Here is a 20,682-nt window from a genome sequence, read left to right as displayed (position 1 = left end):
TATTATTATTGTATTTTTGAGACAGAGTCTCACTCTGTCACCCAGACTGGAGTGCAGTGGTGTGATCATGACTCACTACAACCTTAAACTCTTGGACTCAAGTGATCCTCTTGCCTCAGCATCCCAAATAGCTGGGACCACAAGTGTGTGCTACCACACCTGGCTAATAGTTTTTAATTTTAGTAGAGACAGGGTTCTGCTATGTTGGCCAGGCTGGTCTCAAACTCTTGGGCTCAAATGATCCTCATGCCTTGCTTACCAAAGCGCTGGTATTACAGGTGGCCACACCTGGCCTACACATTATTATTATTGAGACAGAGTCTCGCTTTGTTGCCCAGGCTGGAGTGCAGTGGCACGATCTCAGCTTACTGCAACCTCCACCTCCCAGGTTCAAGCGATCCTCCTGCCTGAGTCCCCTTAGTAGCTGGGATTATAGGCACACGCCACCATGCCCGGCTAATTTTTGTATTTTTAGTAGAGATGGGGTTTCGCCATGTTGGCCAGCCTGGTCTCGAACTCCTGACCTCAGGTGATCCATCTGCCTCAGCCTCCCAAAGTGCTGGGATTACAGGCATGAGCCACCGCGCCTGGCCTACACATTATTTTTAAAGGGGATTTTGGAAGATATTATTGGCATGAAACCTTGCTGAACAAAAATCTTAGCAGCATTAGTATTTTAATCTAATAATCCTATGGTAGTAACCATGATGATATAAACACATCTATTATTTCTAGCTGTTCCATCAGGAAAATCCTGACCACATATGTGGTACATGGGAAGTATATATTTGGTCTTGGTCCCCAGTTCATAGCACACAGCCCCAAAACTCTTGGAGTTTCCTGAATGATCATGCTTTTTGTCGTTGATAAGAGCCCATTTAGACCATACCTGGGTTTATCTTAATAAGGTGGTTTTGGGCTCCGGGCCTTAAATAACTTCGGGTTAGGGGCTGGTCACAAGAAACAGCAAACCTTAATTAGAGGGTTAGAACTTTCAGCACCCCTCCCCAACATCTGGGGAAGGGAGAGAAGCTGCAGACTGAGTCAATCACCAATGGCCAATGATAAAATCAATCGTGCCTACGTAATGGAACCTTCATAACCACCCCTCACCTATGGGGTTTGGGGAGCTCCGGATTGGTGAGTGCACTGGGATACAGGGAGGGTGGTGTGCCTGGATATACACAGCAGCTCCGTGCCTCCTAACCCGACCTCAGCCTGTGCACCTCTCCCATATGACTCTTCCTGACAATGTCCCTATAATACACAGGCAATAGTAAGTAAGGTGTGCTCCTGAGTTCTCTGAGCTGTTCTAGCAAATTATCCCACTGAGGAGGAGGTTGTGGGAAGCCACAAATTTGTAGTAAGTCAGACAGAAGTGTAGGTAACCTGGGAACTCAGTACTTGGGGTTGGCGTCTGAAGTGGGGGTCAGTCTTGTGGGACTGAGCCTTTAAACCTGTCGAGTCTGCTCCTAAATCTGGATAGCTAGTGTCATAATAAAATGAAATTGCTGGGCACCCAGCTGATTTTGGGAGAATCAGAGAATTGGTGTTGGCAAAGACACCAATACTTGGTTTCAGGAGAATTCTCAACACGATTAAGGAGATTAAGTCAGCCAGGCGTGGTGGCTCACGCCTGTAATCCCAGCACTTTGGGAGGCCAAGGCAGGTGGATCTCCTGAGGTCAGGAGTTCAAGACCATCCTGGCCAACATGGCGAAACCCTGTCTCTACTAAAAATATAAAAACTAGCCAGGTGTGGTGGCAGGTGCCTGTAATCCCAGCTACTCAGGAGGCTGAGGCAGGAAAACAGCTTGAACCTGGGAGGCAGAGGTTGCAGTGAGCTGAGATGGTGCCACTGTACTCCAACCCGGGCAACAAAGAGCAAAACTCCGTCTAAAAAAAAAAAAAGATTGGAAATTTAAGATAAAGTTTCTTTTTTTTTTTTTTTTCCGAGACAGAGTCTTGCAGTCACCCAGTCTGGACTCCAGTGGTGCGATCTCAGCTCACTGCAACCTCTGCCTTCCGGGTTCAAGCAATTCTGCCTCAGTCTCCCAAGTAGTTGGGATTATAGGCGTGCGCCAGCATGTCCAGCTGATTTTTGTATTTTTAGTAGAGGCAGGGTTTCGCCATGTTGGGCAAGCTGGTTTTGAACTCCTGACCTCAGGTGATCTACCCGCCTTGGCCCCCTAAAGTGCTGGGATCACAGGCGTGAGCCACCGCGCCTGGCCAAAATTTCTTTATTATAATGACTACTGTACTCAAGCCCTGTGAACTTCCAAACTTTGTAGCTATTGGTGAAAACAAGAATCCTTATTTTATTATTCCTGAATCTGAATTTATGGAAACAAGAAAGTCTGAATAGCTTAAACAGCTGTACACAGAAATAGATGGTTTGAGGTAAAATTTACTTTATAAAAGCCCCATGTTTCTGGATGATCAGTAATTTCAGGATGAGTTACACTTCAGTCATGTAAGTGGGAAACGGAGAGACCGCCAGCATCATTAAGAAAGAGTCTGCTGTACATTAGAGGGAAAGGCAGCAGACTGGGAAATAAAAAGAATTTATTCTATTTGCCCTAAATCAGAGCTCAACATGTCGGCATTTTTTCTGCCTTCCTCTCTTCCTTTTATCCACAGATTCACTGCTGGCACATCTCAGGCATTGCTGGGGACACACCAGTCTCTTCCTGGTGGAGTTTCAGGTCGGCAGAGAACACAGTCTTCAGTCCAGTGAGCATGCAGAGCACAGTGGTCTGTGCTCAGGGGGGTTTCCGTGGAGCCCACTGTGGGGTGGGGACAACAGAGAAGGCATTTCCACGTACGCGGCATCCACAGGGATGAGACAGCCGTTTGAGTGAAGGCAGTGAGGGAGAGCATGCTGCAGGCAGAAAGAACTGCTTGCTAAAGGGGCCCCCTGGTGAAAAGGAGCTCAGTGCTTTCTATGTTTTTAGAAAATGACAGATTGGAATAGCCGGAAGGTAGGGAGCAAGAACATAGCACAGAATGGGCCTGGACAGGTAAGGAGGTGTCAGATCCCCAGGGCAGTGAAAGATTTCAGGCTTTCACTTAGGAACAGGAGCAGGGCAGTTGGCAGAAGCATCGTTAGCTTTAGTTTCTTCCCATATATGGGTGGAGAGGAGACTGGAGTGGGTGGAAGCTAGAGATGGAAAGACTAGTTAGGAGGCTCTTCTCCAGGCAAACGAGACAAGCATCTTGGGCTAGGGTGATGGGGATGGAGAGAGAGGACGGGAGGCAGAGGGCATCGGGTGGAGACTGAAGGCCGTGGTGCTAGGTGGACACAGGAGAGAGGGAGGTGGCAAGGAGGGGCTGGGTTTCCGTCTTGTAGAACTACACGGATGATGGTGCCATCAGGTGTAGGACGGAACATGGGAAAAAGATGAGGTTTGAGGCAGGGTTTGGGGTAGGGCGATGTACACCTTGAGTCCATGATTTAAATAACTTGAGTTTGAGGTGCCATTGGGAGAGTCATGTGGAAATGCCAGAGAGACAGCTGCAAATCTAAATTCAGAGGTCAGAGGAGCACACCAGGCTGGAGTTACAGATTTAGGAGGTGCCAGGCACATAGGTGGCAGTGGAAGCCATGTGCCAGGCACATAGGTGGCAGTGGAAGCCATGAGCTTAGAAGAGATTTCTCACTGGGAGAGTGTGGAGCAAGACAAAAGGATGGCAGAGGACCAAGACCAGCATATGCCAAGTGGAAGAGGTTAAGGTACAAAGAAGAACAAGGAGAAATGTCTAAAGAAGTAGAAGTAAAACCAGGAGCGCTTGATGTCATACAAGCCGAGGGAAAACATGTTTTGAAGAGGGAATGGTCTAGGGTAAAATGCTGCAGAGTGACTGCATGAGAGAAGAACAAAAATGTCTGTTGGTTCAGTACGTGGATGACCCCACCCAGCTGCTTGTGTGGATTCAGGGTGGCAGACTGGCAAGGAGTGTGGAGTGAGGAAATGAAGCCATTGTGTTTGACAAGTCTGGCAATTTATCTTGTTTGCAGTGGGATATTTGTAGAGCTCCCTGCTAGTGGAGCAGAAGGGTACAATTCAGCTGAGGATTTTCCTAACTGAAAAAGTAATGAGCAAGTGAGAAACTCCACCGCACTGGCCTGCAGGTATTCCTCACCAAAGCACGGTGGGCCCAATGCCTGGGACTGCAGTCACCTACTTTCCACGTCCACGCAGTGAAGTTTGGTATGCCCAGAAACTCCATATTCTGTTTTTTTTTTTTTTTTTGGTGGGGAGGGGTCTGATTTGGTATTTATTGAAACTCAAAAAGCACTACCCACAAATTAAAGAATGGATACTGGACTTCAGCAGAATGAAAAACTGCAACTTACGAAAAGACATCATTAAAAAAATGAAGACTAGCCAGAAACTGGAAGAAAATACATCCCTTTGAGTTTTCACCCAGAACATACAAAAAAGAACTCTAAAAACTTTTTGTTTGTTTGTTTTAGAGACAGGATCTCACTCTGCAGCCCAGGCTGGAGTGCAGTTGTGCAATCATAGCTCACTGCAGCCTCATACTCCTTGGGTCCAGGTGATCCTCCCATCTCAGCCTCCCGAGTAGCTGGGACTACAGACGCTCACCACCATTCCTGGCTAATTTTAAAATTATTATTTGTAGAGACAAGATCTCACTATGTTGCCCAGGCTGGTGGTCTTCAACCCTTAGGCTCAAGTGATCCTCCCACCTCGGCCTACCAAAGTGTAGGGATTAGAGGCAAGAGTCACCATGCCTGGGCAACACTTTAAAAGAAGAAGACATCCGACCTTATTAAAAAATTAGAGAAAAAAAGAAATCCCATGATTGGAGGGAGACAAAGAATACAAATTAAATCAGCAAAAATTTGAATAGACATCTGACAAAAGGAGGTAGGCTAATGGCCAATAAGCATAAGAAAAGATATAGAACATGACTCTTCATCAGGAAAATGTGAATTAGACCACATAATTTAACCACCCAGGCATCAGATATCCCAGGATACCCCTGGCCTTGAAACCTTCACACTGGCTCTTCACTCCAGCTGAAATACTCTTCCCAGATATCTGCATGGCTCCCTTCTTAAGGCCTGCAAGGGCTTGTTCCTGCCGCTCTTGCCAGTATAGACCCTGCTCGTTTTCTTTCCCTCTTGCTTGCTGTCCATCACAAGGATCAGCATGGCTGTCCCCATACAGCTGGTGTGGTGTCAGCCTCCAGTGATTCCCATCTCTTGGTATATATAACCCTGTTTACTTTCGTTCTGTGACAAAGGGCCCACCCATGCAGCCAATAAGATGTTGCAGAAATTATGGCATGTGACTTCCAAGGCTAGGTGATAAAAGACGCTGTGGCTTCTATCTGGTTCTTTTTTGGATTGCTCACTCTGGGAGAAGCTAGCAGCCATTTTGTGAGGATGCCCAAGAAGGATGCTAGAAACCGAGGCTTCCCATCCACACCCAGCACTGACTTGCTGAGCACGTGAGTAATCCACCTTGTGAGACTCCGCTAGCCCCAGCGAGCCTTCAGATAATGGCAGCCCTGGCTGACATCCGACTGCAACCTCCTGAGAGAGACCCTGAGCCAGCACCACCTAGCTAAGCCTCTCCTACCTTCTCCACCCAGAGAAATGGTGTGAAATAACGAATGTTTACTGTTCTTAGCTGTTAAATCCTGGGGCAATTTGTTATGTGGCAATTGATGACGAATACAGATGGAAAGGAGTATGTTGCTCCAATGTGGCCTTGGACGTAAGCCACATCCTCTTAACCACCGAGAACGCTTGTATTTTCATCCTTCCAACTTTGCTTTTCATGTTTATCCTTCAGTTCTGAACCTACAGAAAGGGGAGGAAGCAGAAAGTGAGAGAGACATGCCAAGAAAGAAAGCTTTAAAAAGCTTTAAGAAATCGTATGCAATATAACCCATATTTCTGACCCCACCCGAGAAACTGTCAGCAAAATAGATGTTGCTGTTTAAACCTTTGAGTTGGGTTTGTGGGGCCTCAGTCACGTGAAAATAACACACAGATGGGGGGCTGAGGCATGATGAGGTCGTTTTCCGGAAGGTCACACAAAAATAAATGGCAGGGCTGCTGATGAAATGGTTCTGGAGCCACATGCCCAAGCTGTGTGAAGTGGAAAGTGAAGGTGCTGGGACCACCTTCTCCGAGCTGCACAGCACCGCGGAAAGGACACAGCATTGCTGAGGGAGGGGTTTTCCAGGGCAGGTTCAGGACCCTTCTCTGCAGCCCCTGTCGGGTTTTCCCCCCACACTGGGGAGAGCATCCCCCCGTTCAGACCTGCAGCAGCCTGGGCAGAGGAATAGCCTAAGCCTGTCTAAGAAGTTTGGCAATAATTTTGCCACCCAGTTGAGGAGAGGTTGGGAGCCTCTCCCATTCTCCTACTGGATTTACAGCAGCTCCTAGGAATAAGAACTGCGTGAGATTATTTCCCCACACAAATCGGGTAGAGATGGCCGGGCGCCTAAATACTTTTAATAGAGGTAACGGGCTAGAGCTGGCTTAGTCATTTCGTCCGCAGACCATAGCAAGAGAGTTTTTATTTCTGGCCAGTTGTCTGAGGTCTCAGGTCTGGCACCCAAGGCCAGGGCTCTGCCTAATGCACTCCAATGAACAGGGCTGGGCACTCCAGCAAAAACACCAAACAAACTGCTGGATAATCAGTTGAAAGATCAATCTCATGGAACAAGCAACTGACATGCTGGAGAATCCAATTCCTTCCTCTAAGAGAGGAAAAACAAAGACATTTGCATGTGCTGAGCAAAACCAAGAATAAGCAAGAAAATATGCTATTTGAATTGTGTTCAAAATGTCTCTTATAAGTGAAACAAATTACTTCTGCATGCTCTGGGGCTCTGCAAAGAACAAATAATGTTCTGCCTTTAATGGATAAAATTATACAATTTGCTTTTAACAGTAAACCAAAAGCCGCGGTGGCTTCAGATAGCACCGCGCTCCCGAGGGCTCCCTCCACGCAGCTCCACCCCTGGCAGTTTTGAGCATTTTGGGGGACGCGCTTGTCCCCACCGACCTGGGAGGGCGCCGGTGCCAACGCGGCCTGTTTGTTTTCCTGAAGGTTTCCTTTTCCAGCTTTTGCTTCTCCTCTTTCTGCCTCACCGCTGGTGTCTGGGACTGGGTGGCTCTCAGATTTGTCCCGGTGCGTAGTGCAGCCCGGAGTTACTGATTTGTGACTTAGATCCCCGTGTGTCTCGCCCCGAAAGTCGGGGGCAACCGCTCTGGGCACCTCTCCTGCGTGGGGAGACCCGCCTAACCCCGGCTGACGCCCCCAAGGAGCCACCTTTGTGTTCAAGCGTTCGGAGGCGCAGGCCCGAGGGCGGGCGCGGGAGGCAGGTCGGGGCCCCAGCTGCGGCCCCCACTCCCTGGGTCCCGCCCGCCGCCCGCCGCCCGCCGCCCGCCGCCCGCCGCCCGCCGCCCGCGCGTTCCCCCGGCAGGGGGCGCTGGCGCAAGCCTCGCTCTGCCCATCGGGGCGGGCGAGCTGGGACCCTGCCTCCTGCGCGCCCGCCCGCGGTCCGCCCCCCGCGCTCGTCCTGGCGGCCGGCGGGACGCCCCAGCCCGCGCCCAGGAACCTCCCCAGCCAGCCCGCGCCGCGACTGGAGCAGAGCGGCGCATCCGGGCCCAAAGAAGACGACGACGACGAGGAGGTCCTCGAAGTGGACCCATTTGCGAAGCGCCGGGGAGAAGGAGGGGAGGACGCGCGGCAGAAAGGGGTGGTGGCGCCTGACCCCGCGCCCCGGCCCGAAGTTCGGAGGGCGGCCCGGCCCCCACTGCCCGCGGCATGGCCCGGGGCTCGGCGCTCCCGCGGCGGCCGCTGCTGTGCATCCCGGCCGTCTGGGCGGCCGCCGCGCTTCTGCTTTCGGTGTCCCGGACTTCAGGTAGGATCCGGCGCACCCCCTCGTGCGCAGGCGGTGGCTCGCGGCTTGCTGGGCCAGCCCTTCCTCCGCCACTCTGCTCTCGGCCGCCGCGCCGGCGCCCGTGCTCCCGAACGAGGGGCGCCAGGGAGGGCCATTCGCACCGCGCCCGGCGCCGCTCCCCGCCCGCACCCCGGACCCCCTCGGGCTGGTTACAATAAGCCGCGCTCTGGGGACGCCTGTTTCTAGAGGCTGCGGGCGGGCGGGGGCGGCGGGGAGCCTCTAGCTGGCGCTTCCCGAGGGTCGCGAGTGGGAGTGGGAGTGCGAACCCCGGGCCCGGGACCCGAGTCCGCAGATGTGCCCCGAAGGTCCCACGACCCGGTCTTCCTCCCCGAGGTCTTCCTCCTTCAAGGGCACAGGGTCCCGAGTGTCCCCAGTCTGTCCCGGGGCGTCCCCCCACCCCCAGGGCGGCCTGATGCCGGGCGGAATCCTGGGTTGGACGTGGCCCCGGAGAAGCGGCTCTTGCGGCGGGGGTGGGGGCGCCGGCAGCTCTGGGTTCTGACTCTCCCAGCCCGCGGGCCGCTTGATGGAAACGGGCTCTTTGGCTTCCCTTTTGTTGGTCTCTGAAACCTTCTCTCCCCCACCGCTCTGGGGTCGAAGGTGGCCGAAGTGGCGTGTGATCTGGATTGAAATGGTTTGCGACCGGGATCGCGGTCCCTGAGCGGCGGGGGCCCGGCCGCCTTCTGGCCGCGCCCGGGGACCCCGGGACCTGTAGGAGGCACGCGGCGGGAGGGGCGGGGCCCGGCTCCTAGTGGGTTTCCTCTCTGCGCGGCCTCGGCTGCTTGGACCCGGGGCGCAGAGGAACGGCCGGGAGGTTCGGAAGAGCAGCTGGGGACCTGCCTAGGTTGCCTGGAGGAGGCAGTTCGCCCTCGCTGTGCGGACCCCGGGAGCACCTCCGGCCCGCGCGCCTCCGACCGGATTCCGGGCACCCTGCTGGGGTGGAGGAGGGCGGGTGGGGCCTTCAGGTCCAGGAGCGCCAGAGACCGATGGGGTTCGCCTTAAGCCCCCGAAATGTGTGAGACGCTCCTTACTAGTAAATGGGCTTCAGTAGCTTCCCTCCCCTGCATTCCTGCAGGCAGGTGGGAATCTGGGGACAGTCGCAGGCTGGGAGACGATCTGCTTTTCCTGCGCCCTGCTGGGAGCTGCGCACTCCAGGTATCCTGGCCTGCCGCCCTAGCCGGCCCAAGGTACGCGAGTCAGGAAGACTGCGCAGGCTTTCCTGGGGGGTGTTTTGGTTTCAGCAGATGTTAATTACGTCAGATATTCCTAGTTACTTGATTTGGGAAGGGAGCTTGCCTTTATCTCACTGTCCATTAAAGCCTAAATCGCTCAGAGTGCATTATATATAAAATAAGTAAGCCACATTCTAAGTTGGTATCCATCACTCAAGACCTCTGTCGATTTCTGCAACCCCTCCCCGAGAATCTCCCAGGAGATCCCTTTGCTGGGGGAGAAGGGTAGCAGGGAGGCGGCTTAATCACGTTGCTCGACGTGCTGTTGGGCGGCCTTTGCTGGTCACCCTGCGGTTAATTGTCCTGCAAAAACTCCGCCTTGCAGACCGTGAGGGTTGAGCGCAGCCTTTGAGGGGCGGTGCTGTGGTGGGGGTTTTGAGATGGGCGATGAGTAAAGCACAGTGGGTCCATTGCTTAAACCAAGGTGATTGTTAACAGGAAAGTTCCTTGAGTTTTGGGTGGAGGAATTTAAACATTGTCATAGTTTCCAGTGAATGTACAAATGTCTTATATGAACAAAGCAATCGGGGTCGTTGTCTTTAATTTTTGAACCCTGTGTGGAGGTGATTTTCTTTTTCTAGTGAAATACTCCTAACCTTTATAGGAGAGGGCATAGGATATAATTCTCTTCGTTCTGGACGGCTAGGTTAACAAAATCCAAAGAGTATGATAATCTTTATTTAAATATGAATAAATGATTACAGGAGATTTGAGTGTTTGAGATCTTTTCTGCTGTGAAAAGAGGAGTCCCTGTTATTTGAGTGTGTTTTATCCACGAAATAATTTATTTTGTAAAGCTATTTAAGGGTTTTTCTAAAAGAATTTGTAAGTTCTTATTCCACATTTTAATAGCAAGACTGTTTCCTCTAATGACAAATACTGATTGGGACTATGTACCAATCCTAGGTAGGGTAGGTGAGAACGATGGAGCATTAGGGTCCCCCCAGCCCCCATTTTTGGCAGCGTAGTGTTTACTTTTGGCCCGGATCCCTGGAGTGACGGTGGTAATAAATAATGATAGTGATCCGTCTAGAAGAAATCCATTTAGAAGAAAATAAATGGAAACATCTTGAATAAGACGACTTTGTGGAAAAAGAAAAGTTTTTATGTATATAGTAAGGCAACATATTTTTCTTATTATGGCTGTGTACCAAGCAAAGAGCTACACATTTGAAATTTTTCAGTGTAATTGTGAGATCCAGCTTAACTCTCATGTCCTCTTCATAAACCGTGTCACCCTGAAAATCTGAACACCATGGACCCTATGTGACACTCAGTGTAACTGAGAGGGCTCTGGAAAGCGCAGAAGCTGAACTTTTAATTAGTAAAGCAAATCGTGGAAAACTGACAAGTCTGCTTTATATTTTATATGTAAAAAAGCAACATGGGTTTAAACATGTCCTTTTTCTAGGGGTAGTTTTTGGTGACAGTGCTCTGCAGATTTTTAAGGCAATGTTAAACATTTTTATTTTTATTGTGAAACTTTTTAAAATTGTTTATTCAAAGTGCTGCTGTAATTGGTGTTTGTATGTCTGTCTATTATGCTGTGGTTTGCAGTGAATCACTTCTTGCCCCTCAAACGGTTAGCCTGGATTTAACCTCCAAGAGATTAAGTCTGGCAGAGTCTGAATTTTACACTGCTCTTTTCTTTGGAAGCTCTTCTGAAATCAGTGGAATAGAAATGCAGGGGTAGGAACAGCTCATCTGACAGGTAGGGAAGATTAATCCCCTTTAGAAAGGTTTCAGCTGGAGCACTGACACTCCTTTAAAATGCATTCCCTGGGAGGCCAGGATGGGAAAAGTTATCATTATTGAAATGGGAACTGGATGTGAAGGACTTGAGCTCCTTAATCTGCAGGACCTGGCTAGTCTGTTGTAGTGCTGGAAATTTGTGTACTCCTTGTAATCCTTTCCCGTGGAGAGTTCTAATTATCTAATTCCACATTGTAGTCAGGGAAAGAAAGTATGCTACAAAGTGTGACTCCTACCCAGGATTTATAACCATCTTCTGAAACAGTTCCTTAATGACAGGCCTTTTCTTTTGGTGTTTATCTGGTCCATTCCCTCGGAATCTGGAGGGGACACTGTGAAGGACTCCCTCCTCCTCCTCCGCCCGCCCATCAGCATCTTGTGGTTTCCACATGGTGAAGGGTCTTCCTTGCACCTGCCCATCGATTGTGACTTCTTACATTGTCATTAGGATGTTTCCTTTTTGGGAGCCCCGTGGTGACCACCAAGTGGACCCTGTGAATACCAAGCATGTAAGGTTTCAAAGTAAAGAAACCAGGGAGTTTTGCTTTGCAGAGGAAGCATTGCTAGTTAGGTCTGGATTTTTATTGGTTGCACCCCAGCTGCATGGCCACTAGCAATTTCACGAAGGGACTGTTGGGCTGAAAGGACTGGCTTTGAAAACATTGCTTCTTAGTGACTCTTTGGGCTCTCGGGGTCTGCATTGTCCCACGACACCACCATAACACTGTTAAGGATTTCAGTGGGTAGTGTGGACATCTTGAGTTTTGAAAGTAGAAATCCAAGCAACAAGAGGCGCTCTGGCCCATTAATTATAGCTGCAACTGGCCGGGGTTTTGTAGCAGCCGCCTTTTTCTAGCATGTATTTATTTGGCTTTGTTGAGCTTGCCAAGTTGGAAACGAGGGTGGGACAGCTTTGCTTGCGTGTGCAGTTGTCATAAAGTATGTCTGGGGTGTAATCTGTTTAAAATCATATTCGTAGAGTGGCCAAAGAATTGTTGAACAAACAGTGCTGGGAGTTTTCACAAAGCTTTTACAAAATAGGGAATTTTATTGGTGTGGTTTGCACTGTTTTTGGGATTTCCGTGGGTGTTTTCTTTTAAGTCCTATCTCTGAAAGAAGCAAAAAACTCAAAAGCTAAAGGGAAGGAAATAATTACACAAAAATGTAGCTTAATTCGACTAAGTAGCTTGGTCCTCTAGAAATCCTTCAGTTCTAGTGGGAAGTGGTGTGTATGTCTTTAATTGTCGCTGGAATGAGCTTCAGTAAGCACTCTGTCACTTTCTAGATGTTATCAGAAGAGAATGTGGCTGCTGCTTCAAGTCCTCCCTGAGTGGGGGAGGGTTCCCCTAAATCCCAAATGCTCCCAGCCTAATGGTTTCCACACCCTCCTGGAGGGATAGTTAACACAATGGGCAGTTAAATTAAGGAAATGTTTAGGCCTGAACTCCTCATTGTAGGCTTGTGCTGTGGAATATAGTGGCCACCAGGCACACACAGCTATATAAGTTAAAATTAATTAAAGTCAAAAGAGATTAAAGATTCACTTCCTCCCCTTCACTGGCTTCATTTCAGGTGTCAGTAGCCACAAATTGCTATGCAAAAATAACGTTGGGATTTTAGTAGAGGTTCATTGATCGGTAGATGGATTTGAGTAGAATTAACTTTTTTTTTTTTTTTTTGAGTTAAGGTCTTGCTCTGTCACCCAGGCTGGAGTGTAGAGGTGCAAACATGGCTCACTACCTCTGGCCTTAACCTCCTGGGCTCAGCCTCCACCTCCGGGGCTCAAGTTATCCTCCCATCTTAGCCTCTCGAATAGCTGGAACCACAGGCACGCACTACTGTGCCTGGCTAATTCTTTGATTTTTTTTTTGTAGAGATGGAGGTCCAGCTGTGTTGCCCAGGCTGGTCTTGAACTCCTGGGCTGAAGGGATTCCCCACCCCCACCCCAGCCCTGGGATTGTAGGCATGAGCCACCTGGCTGGTCATCATCTTAACAGTATTGTCTTCCTGTTCATAAACACAGGATGTCTTCCCGTTTATTTAGAGGTTTCATTTCTTTCAGGAACGTTTTTTAGTTTTCAATGTATGAGTCTTTTGCCTCTGAAATTAAATCTATTCCTGAGTATTTTTTTATTTTTGAACGGTTGTAATTGGAATTGTGTTCTTTAAATTTCCTTTTCACATTCCTTTTCACACAGCCCACTGTTAGTGCACAGAAATGTCACATTTTTGTGTGTTGATTTTCTAACCTGCAAGCCTGTGGAATTTGCTTATTAGCTCAAATAGCATTTTTGTAGCTCTTATTCTATGTGTAAGGTCATATCATCTACAAATAGGTATAATTTTACTTCTTCCTTTACAATTTGGATGCCTTTTATTATTTTTGGCCTTGCCTAATTGCTCAGCCTAGAACTTCCAATACAGTCATGGGCCAAATAATGATGTTTTCAGATGATGGACCACCTATATGACCACCTACAGTGGTCCCATAAGATAACACTGCTGTATATGACTGTGCCTTTTATATGGTTAGATACACAAATGCTTCCCATCCTGTTACAGTTGCCTACAGTATTCAGTACAGCCACATGCTGTACAGGTTTGTTGTAGCCTAGGAGAAGTAGGCTACACCGCATAGCCTAGGTGTGCAGTGTGTGTGAGGAACACTCTATGATGTTCCTATGATGATGAAATTGCCCAGGGGCACGTTTCCCAGAATGTATCATCATCGTTGAGCAACACATGACTGTACTGTGTTGAATAGAAGACGTAAAAGTGGGCATTCTTGTCTTGTTCCTGATCTTGGAGGAAAAGCTTTCAATCTTTTAACATTGAGTGTGATGTTTGCTAGGGGCTTGTCATATATGGCTTTTATTATGTTGAGGTAGTTTCCTTTCTATTAGTTTATTCTCATTTTTGGGTATATTTTTGACTTTTAGGACATGTTAACATTCTACGAGTTCAAAAAATAAATCACTAAGAATAGCAGGAAACTAGAATTGAATGCAAACAAGCACATAAATGCAAATGTGTTGCAAATGAGTAACATGGGGGGGTGGGGGGGATGGGGAAGAAACCGTAATGTTGGGCTTAGTGCTTTGACGGTGTATCCTCAGCCTACAGGAGAAACAACAACCCGAAAGCAAAACTGGCATCCTTCTTAGTAGATTTTCATAGTGGTCTGTGTATATCCATTCTGAAATGATTTTGTGTGAATTGTGAGATTAGACAAATGGGAAATGTGTTAATAGTGTTGTCGCCAGGGTGCTCACTGAGGAAGGAGGGAGATATAAGGATGGAATAGAGGAAGGCAAGGAAGAATCTGGAGGGGTTGAATTGGAATTGGAGATATCAGTGTAACTCATGATTTCATTTATATATATTTGGCCTATATTATGTTAAATTATGAACCGTAATTTGTAAAACATATTTTATTCTATATCTAACAGTTATTTCTTAGTACCTCATTAGCAGTGAGCTTTCTTAGTGCCCAGATAATGATTTCTCAATACTATTTCATCTTAAAGGAGCTAGAGAGGCTTGGAAGGAATGACTATGAGACAGGGACAGGGAAATATATGCAATAAGCCTGAAATGTGTTCTTGTGTTAGAACGCAAATGAGTGGTAAAAAGTGGTGGGGTCATGGCAGATGTACTCAGGGGCCAACTTGAAGGAGTTCCAGCCAAGTCTGGGACCATTTAGGCGTCAGAATAAATAAAGACAAGCATGGCTTATACAAGGAACAAAATAGGCATCCAGGACTCACCATTCATAATAAGTACATAACTATATGTATGAGTTTCCTACGCCTGCTGTAACAAAATGCCATAAACAGGGTGACCTAAAAACCGGAAATGTATTCTCTCACAGTTTTAGAGGCTGGAAGTCCAAAATCAAGGTGGTGGCAGGGCCATGATCCCTCCCAGGGCTCTAGGGGAGAAAACTTTTTTGCCTCTTTTAGTTCCTGGTGGCTCATGGTGTTCTTGGTTTGGGGCTGTATCACTTTGACTTCCATCGCCATTTTCACATGACCTTTTCCTGTAAGGACACCAATGATTGGATTTAGGGACCACTGTAAATACAGGATGATTTTACCTCATGTTCCTTATTACTGCTGGAAAGACTATTTCCAAATAAGGTCACATTCTGAGCTTCTGGGTGGTTGGGGAAACACTAATTTACTACAAAACCTAAGTGGGAGGGATGGGGAAGATAGGGCCCTTCCTAAAGCAAAATGCCAACTGATAAATGGGAGGTGAGTTGGGAATATCACATTTTACAGCCATAACCATATAGATTGATTTGGGCAGGCATCATGAATGAGTGCTAAGCTCATTAAAGAAGACACGTTTGATGAGGAGCAGGAAATTTTCGTGGTCTCAAAGGATTTCCCCACAGATTCCTTGTTGGCAAGGGGACAGTTACTAACTGTAGACTGGCGAGATTTGCATCCCAATACCTGGGTGGTCCAGGTTAACACCACAGGTTCGGGCAGATGGATGCCGTCCTTCCCAAGAGCATAGATCATTTAGGTTGCTTTCCATCTGGGGAAGAGAGTCTGATTATGAACAAAAATCAGCAAACCAAATGGAGGGACATTCTATGGAACAATGGTCTGTAGCACAAATTGTCGATGACATGAGAGATAAAACAGGGCAGGCCAGCTCCAGCTTGAAGTAAACCACAGGGGCTGAGCGTGGTGGCTCACGCCTGTAATCCTAGCACTTTGGGAGACTGAGGCCAGTGGATCTCAAGGTCAGGAGTTCAAGACCAGCCTGGCCAACATGGTGAGACCCCGTCCTCACTGAAAATACAAAAGTTAGCTGGGTGTGGTGACGTGTGCCTGTAATCCCAGCTACTAGGGAGGCTGAGGCAGGAGAATCACTTGAACCCGGGAGGTGGAGGCTGCAGTGAGCCGAGATGGTGCACTACACTCCAGCCTGGGCAATAAGCAAGACCCTGTCTCAAAAATAAAATAAAATAAAATAAATAAAATAAAATAAAATAAAATAAAATAAAATAAAATAAAATAAACCACAGGGACAAGGCAGTCCAGTGCATGTGCTGGCCCTGACCATGTGCTGGAGGAAAAAACGTGCTGTCATGGTTACTAGTGGAACCACTGAGGAAATCGGAAGGTGGGCATAAGTTATTGAAACATGTTGTCAGACTTATGTTTCCTGAGTTAGTTAATTGTGCAGAGGTGGTGTAAGAGGATGTCCGTGCTCATAGGATGTACACGCTGCCATGTTAAAGGATAAAGGGGCTTGATGTCTGCAGTCTACTATTGTCATCTCAGACCATGATAAAGCCTGTGGGGCAAGAGTGACACATTAGTGAACCTGGGCAAAGAGGAGAGGGGAGTTTCATGCCCCATTCTTGCAACTTCTCTGTAAAGGTGAAATGGTTTCAAAGTAAAGAATTAAAAATGTTAAATTCTAACAATGGGTGGCTGAAGCCAGTGCAATGAACAATGGAGTTTAGCACATGCTGTTAAAAGAAAGACTCAAGGCCCAGCACGGTGGCTCATGCCTGTGATCCCAGCACTTTGGGAAGCCGAGGAGGGCGGATCACCTGAGGTGTGAGGGGTTCAAGACCAGCCTGGCCAACATGGTGAAACCCCGTCTCTACTAAAAACACAAAAATTAGCCGGGCGTGGGGGCTGGGTGCCTGTAATCCGAAATACTTGGGAGGCTGAGGCAGGAGGATCACTTGGACCCAGGAGGTGGAGGTCACAGCTGAGATCGAGCCACTGCACTCCAGCCTGGGTGACAGACCAAGACTCTCAAGGAAAAAAAAGAAAAAAGAAAGAAAGAAGGAAGGAAGGAGAAAAGAAAGAAAGAAGAAAGAGAAAGAAAGAAAAAGAAAAAGACTCGCACAGTTACGATTTTATTGGAAATGGTGTCACAGGGACTGAGGATGGATGCGATCCAGGTGCTTTTGAGGCCAGACAGCATTTCACTGAAGGGACTGAAAATCTTCTTCTTTGTCTAGCTTCTGGATTGCCCCAAGTTTTCTGATTTTTCTTTCTTAATTAAGATTTTTATTATAGAAAACTTCCAACATACATAAAATTAGACAAGTGCATTGAACCCCTGTATATTTTTCACTCAGCTTCAACAGTTACCACATTCATTTCCCCTGGCCTACTTAACAGGCCCCAGACAGCCTTAATTGTTTACCTGAAAATACTTCAGCATGAATGGTAAGAACTGTTTTTTTCACACCATCTCAATACTGTTATCTACAAGGAGCCCTGGTGTTATCTGATACCCAGCCCTGCTGGAAATGGCCTTTCACACTTGATTTGCGATTTGCCCACAGGGGGCTGAGTTGCTATGAATGCAGCTGTGCTCTGGGGTTCCCGAGGGCTTGGAAGCTCCGAATTCTGGAAGGTGTTGCCTGCCTGCATCACACAGGCTGTGGCCCCCTGTGTGCAGAGCCCAGGAACCTGGGCTTGGAGCCTCACTGAGTCTCTCTTGGACATCTTTGTGCAGGTGAGTATGGGGTGTGGCCCGGAGATTCAGCCCATGAGGCGTCTGCTGAGCCTTGTTTAATACAGCCCTTCCCAGTCCCATTCATTCTGTAACCCTCTTTTGGTGGGTGCTCTTGTTACCACCTCCTTCAGCACAGCCCGTGGCACGGACTATTCTCCACTGTACTCAGAACGCTGGCTTTATGAAAACAAATATAGTATTAATGCGTAGAAAGAAGGGAGGAGGCACTTTGACTTCCAGGTGTTTACTGCCCCCCTTCTTTTTTTTAAGTAACAAACACAACATACTCAATTTTCTGCTTCTCGGTGTGGAGGCTTTGACATCCCACTGTGGGATGGGCCTTTACCACAGAGAGAACAGATGAGGGATCAACATCCAGAGTACGTAAAATAATTCACAAGATCAGTGAGAAAAAGATGAATGCCCCACTTAAACGAGGGGCAAAAGGTACAGTCAGGCAGTTTGCAGAAGAACAAATACAAAAGGCCACAAACTTGTGAAAAAAAAGTGTGGCCTTATTAGGATTCAAGAAAATGCAGATTATAAAACAGTTATCCCAAGCTCTTTTGTCTCATTGGATTGCTGAAATCAGAAGTGGGTACTGAGCATGAAAATCGTGATGCGAGAGCATGCGTTAATGGTGCAGGACTGACCACAGGTAGGGCCATTTGGCATTACTTGTTAACATTTAATTTAATTTTTTTTTTTTTGAGATGGAGTCTCGCTCTTTCACCAGGCTGGAGTGCAGTGGCACAATCTTGGCTCACTGTAACCTCTGCATCCCGGGTTCAGGCGATTCTCCTGCCTCAGCCTCTCGAGTAGCTGGGACTACAGGTGCTCACCACCACTCTCGGTTAATTTTTTTATTTTTAGTAGACAAGGGGTTTCACCATGTTAGCCAGGATGGTCTCTATCTCTTGACCTTGTGATCCACCCGCCTTGGCCTCCCAAAGTGCTGGAATTACAGGCATGAGCCACTGCGCCCGGCCACTTGTTAACATTTAAAATGCACATACTCCGTGGCCCACTCTAAGTCATGCTCTTCCTTGCGGCACCATTTGCAGGAGTGAAACGTAGAAACATCTATGTGTCTTTTAATGGGAGCCAAATACATGGTGCTAATTCTCAACTGTGGGTTATTCTACAAATGCAAGTCCATATGGGGATCTATGGATGCGAATAGAGGGAAATTTCAAAGAGGAAGATTCTGAGTGGGGAGAATGGTACAGAAGGAGAGATGGGTACTTACCTATTTAAAAACTCTCGCCTTCCTCCTCTCATTTCTGTGGAGATACCAATCTCTAGAATAAGATCTTCTTTTTTTTGAGATGAAGTCTCGCTGTGTTGCCCAGGCTGGAGTGCAGTGGTGCAATCATAGCTCACTGTAGCCTCCACCTCCTGGGTTCAAGTGATCCTCCTGCCTCACTCTCCTACATAGCTAAGATTACAGGTGTTTGCATCACATGTGGCTCACATTTGCTTTCTTTTTGGGATGGAGTGTCGCTCTGTCACCCAGGCTGGAGTGCAGGGGTGCAGCCTCCGGGCTTACTGAAACCTCCGCCTCCTAGGTTCAAGCTGATTCTTCTGCCTCAGCCTCCTGAATAGTTGGGATTAGCTACCAACATCTGGCCAATAAAAATTTTTTTTTGGTAAGAGACAGAGTCTCACTATGTTGTTCAGACTGGTTTCCAACTCCTGGACACAAGAGATCCCTCCACTTTGGCCTCCCAAAGTGTTGGGATTAGAGGTGTGCCACGATGATTGGCCTGGAATAAGATCTTAAAATACCCAGATATCAGACTAACTCAGGGGGTCAGCCTGGAGGAGATGAGGGGGTTGGTCAAAGGTGTTGTCGTATTTTAGCTGGAGTTGTTATTCTAACAAAGAAGCTGCTCTCGTGTCATTAACAGAATTCAGGCTGGGCACGATGGCCCTTGCCTATAATCCCAGCACTTCGGGAGACTGAGGTGGGGGGATCACTTGCAGCCAGGAGTTGGAGACCAGCCTGGGCAACAGAGCAAGACCCTGTTTCTACAAAAATAAAATTGAAAAATTAGCCGGGCATGGTGGTGCAAGCCTGTAGTCCCAACTACTCGGGAGGTTAAGACAGGAGGATCACTGGAGCCCAGGAGTTCAAGGCTGTCGTGAGCGCTATGATCACTGCACTCCAGCCTGGGTGACAGAGCAAAACTGTGTCTCCAAAGAAGATAAAAAGACTCAGGGTCTTTTTTGCATTGTCCCTCCTGTGCTAGTGATCACTTTGTTGAATCCTTTCTTGAAGCTCCTGGGGAAACATTCATCTCTACAAATTGGGACCGGTGAGTCAGGGGCTGCTGCAGTGAGGGCCTCTTTCCCTGCATCTCCCTCCTTGCTTCGTAAGAATTCTTTGGCTTTGACCAGTGGAGAAGGTGATGAAGAAGGGGGAAGTCAGCTTATTGAGTAGGCTGTGGCAGTTCACACGTGAGTCGGAGTGCATCTGGACCCCTGGGGCATCTGGAACTCTATCTGTGGGGTGTCCTGTGAGCTGTTACAGAGATGGGAGTTTGGAGTTGTCAGAAACTCGCCTCGTCCTCTGGGTTTGTAGACTCCCCACCAGGGAGTCCTCTGGGCTTTACAAATATTTGATCCACATTCCATTTTGAGCATATTTAACATTTTTAAAATGATCATGAAAGCCTCCACTCAAGTTTGCTTCCTGCCAGACCAACAGTGCGTCCACAGGCATCTCTGGATCAGCTTGTTTTAGTGCAGACTGAAGCAGCCATCTCTGTTTAATTCTATAATCCCGAGTTTGCACCATGAGCGCTTGAAAAAATACTTTAGCTTGTGTTACTGGCTGCAAACAAATCATAATTTTCTTGATTTTCTGAAACTAAAGCAGAAGATGGGAAATCTAAAAGGATGCTGAGGTGGAAATAAGATTAGAGCTGCTTCCTAAACTTGCCGTTTCAAGTTTTTATGGCAATTACAATGGAGGCTCAGGGTTCCCACTTAACTGACTTTTTAACAGAGAATATCACACTGTTATTGACTGAATTGCTCAAAAGAAGATATGTTGAAGTCCCAACTCCCAGTACCTCAGAATGTAACCTTATTTGGAGAAAGAGTCTTTACAGAGGTGATAATATAGAATGAGGTCTTTACAGTGGGCTGTAATCCAATGTGACTGGTGTCCTTAAGGATCAGTTTGGCCACAGGCCAGCTCACACGGGGGCAGGTGATATGCAAGTTGGCTGAAGATAAGAGACCAT

The 20,682-nt window shown here is 47.8% G+C and overlaps 1 protein-coding gene and 1 long non-coding RNA gene across 4 annotated transcripts in view; one reads left to right on the top strand and one right to left on the bottom strand.

The window, feature by feature from the left end:
- Positions 1-4,456: 4,456 nt before the first annotated feature.
- Positions 4,457-7,445, bottom strand: LOC114672680 (uncharacterized). The gene is made up of 2 exons (XR_003723066.2): positions 7,052-7,445; positions 4,457-5,835 (listed from the first exon to the last, which is right to left on the bottom strand). It is a non-coding gene; the product is annotated as an uncharacterized LOC114672680 (long non-coding RNA).
- The window catches only part of ROR2 (receptor tyrosine kinase like orphan receptor 2), a 219,613-nt gene continuing 206,337 nt past the window's right edge, over positions 7,407-20,682 (top strand). The window contains exon 1 of one of the 3 annotated variants that reach the window (XM_028835321.2): positions 7,407-7,913. In XM_028835321.2, coding sequence (XP_028691154.2) covers positions 7,817-7,913 — 97 coding nt within the window. In that variant the 5' untranslated portion in view covers positions 7,407-7,816. Of the gene's footprint in view, positions 7,914-8,701; positions 9,137-20,682 lie in introns of those variants that run through there. The other 2 variants (XR_003723370.2, XM_077966333.1) reach the window with 2 other exon arrangements.

Source organism: Macaca mulatta, chromosome 15 (assembly GCF_049350105.2).
Source record: "Macaca mulatta isolate MMU2019108-1 chromosome 15, T2T-MMU8v2.0, whole genome shotgun sequence".
NCBI classification, from domain to species: domain Eukaryota; kingdom Metazoa; phylum Chordata; class Mammalia; order Primates; family Cercopithecidae; genus Macaca; species Macaca mulatta.
This window is presented reverse-complemented; position numbering and strand designations above follow the sequence as displayed.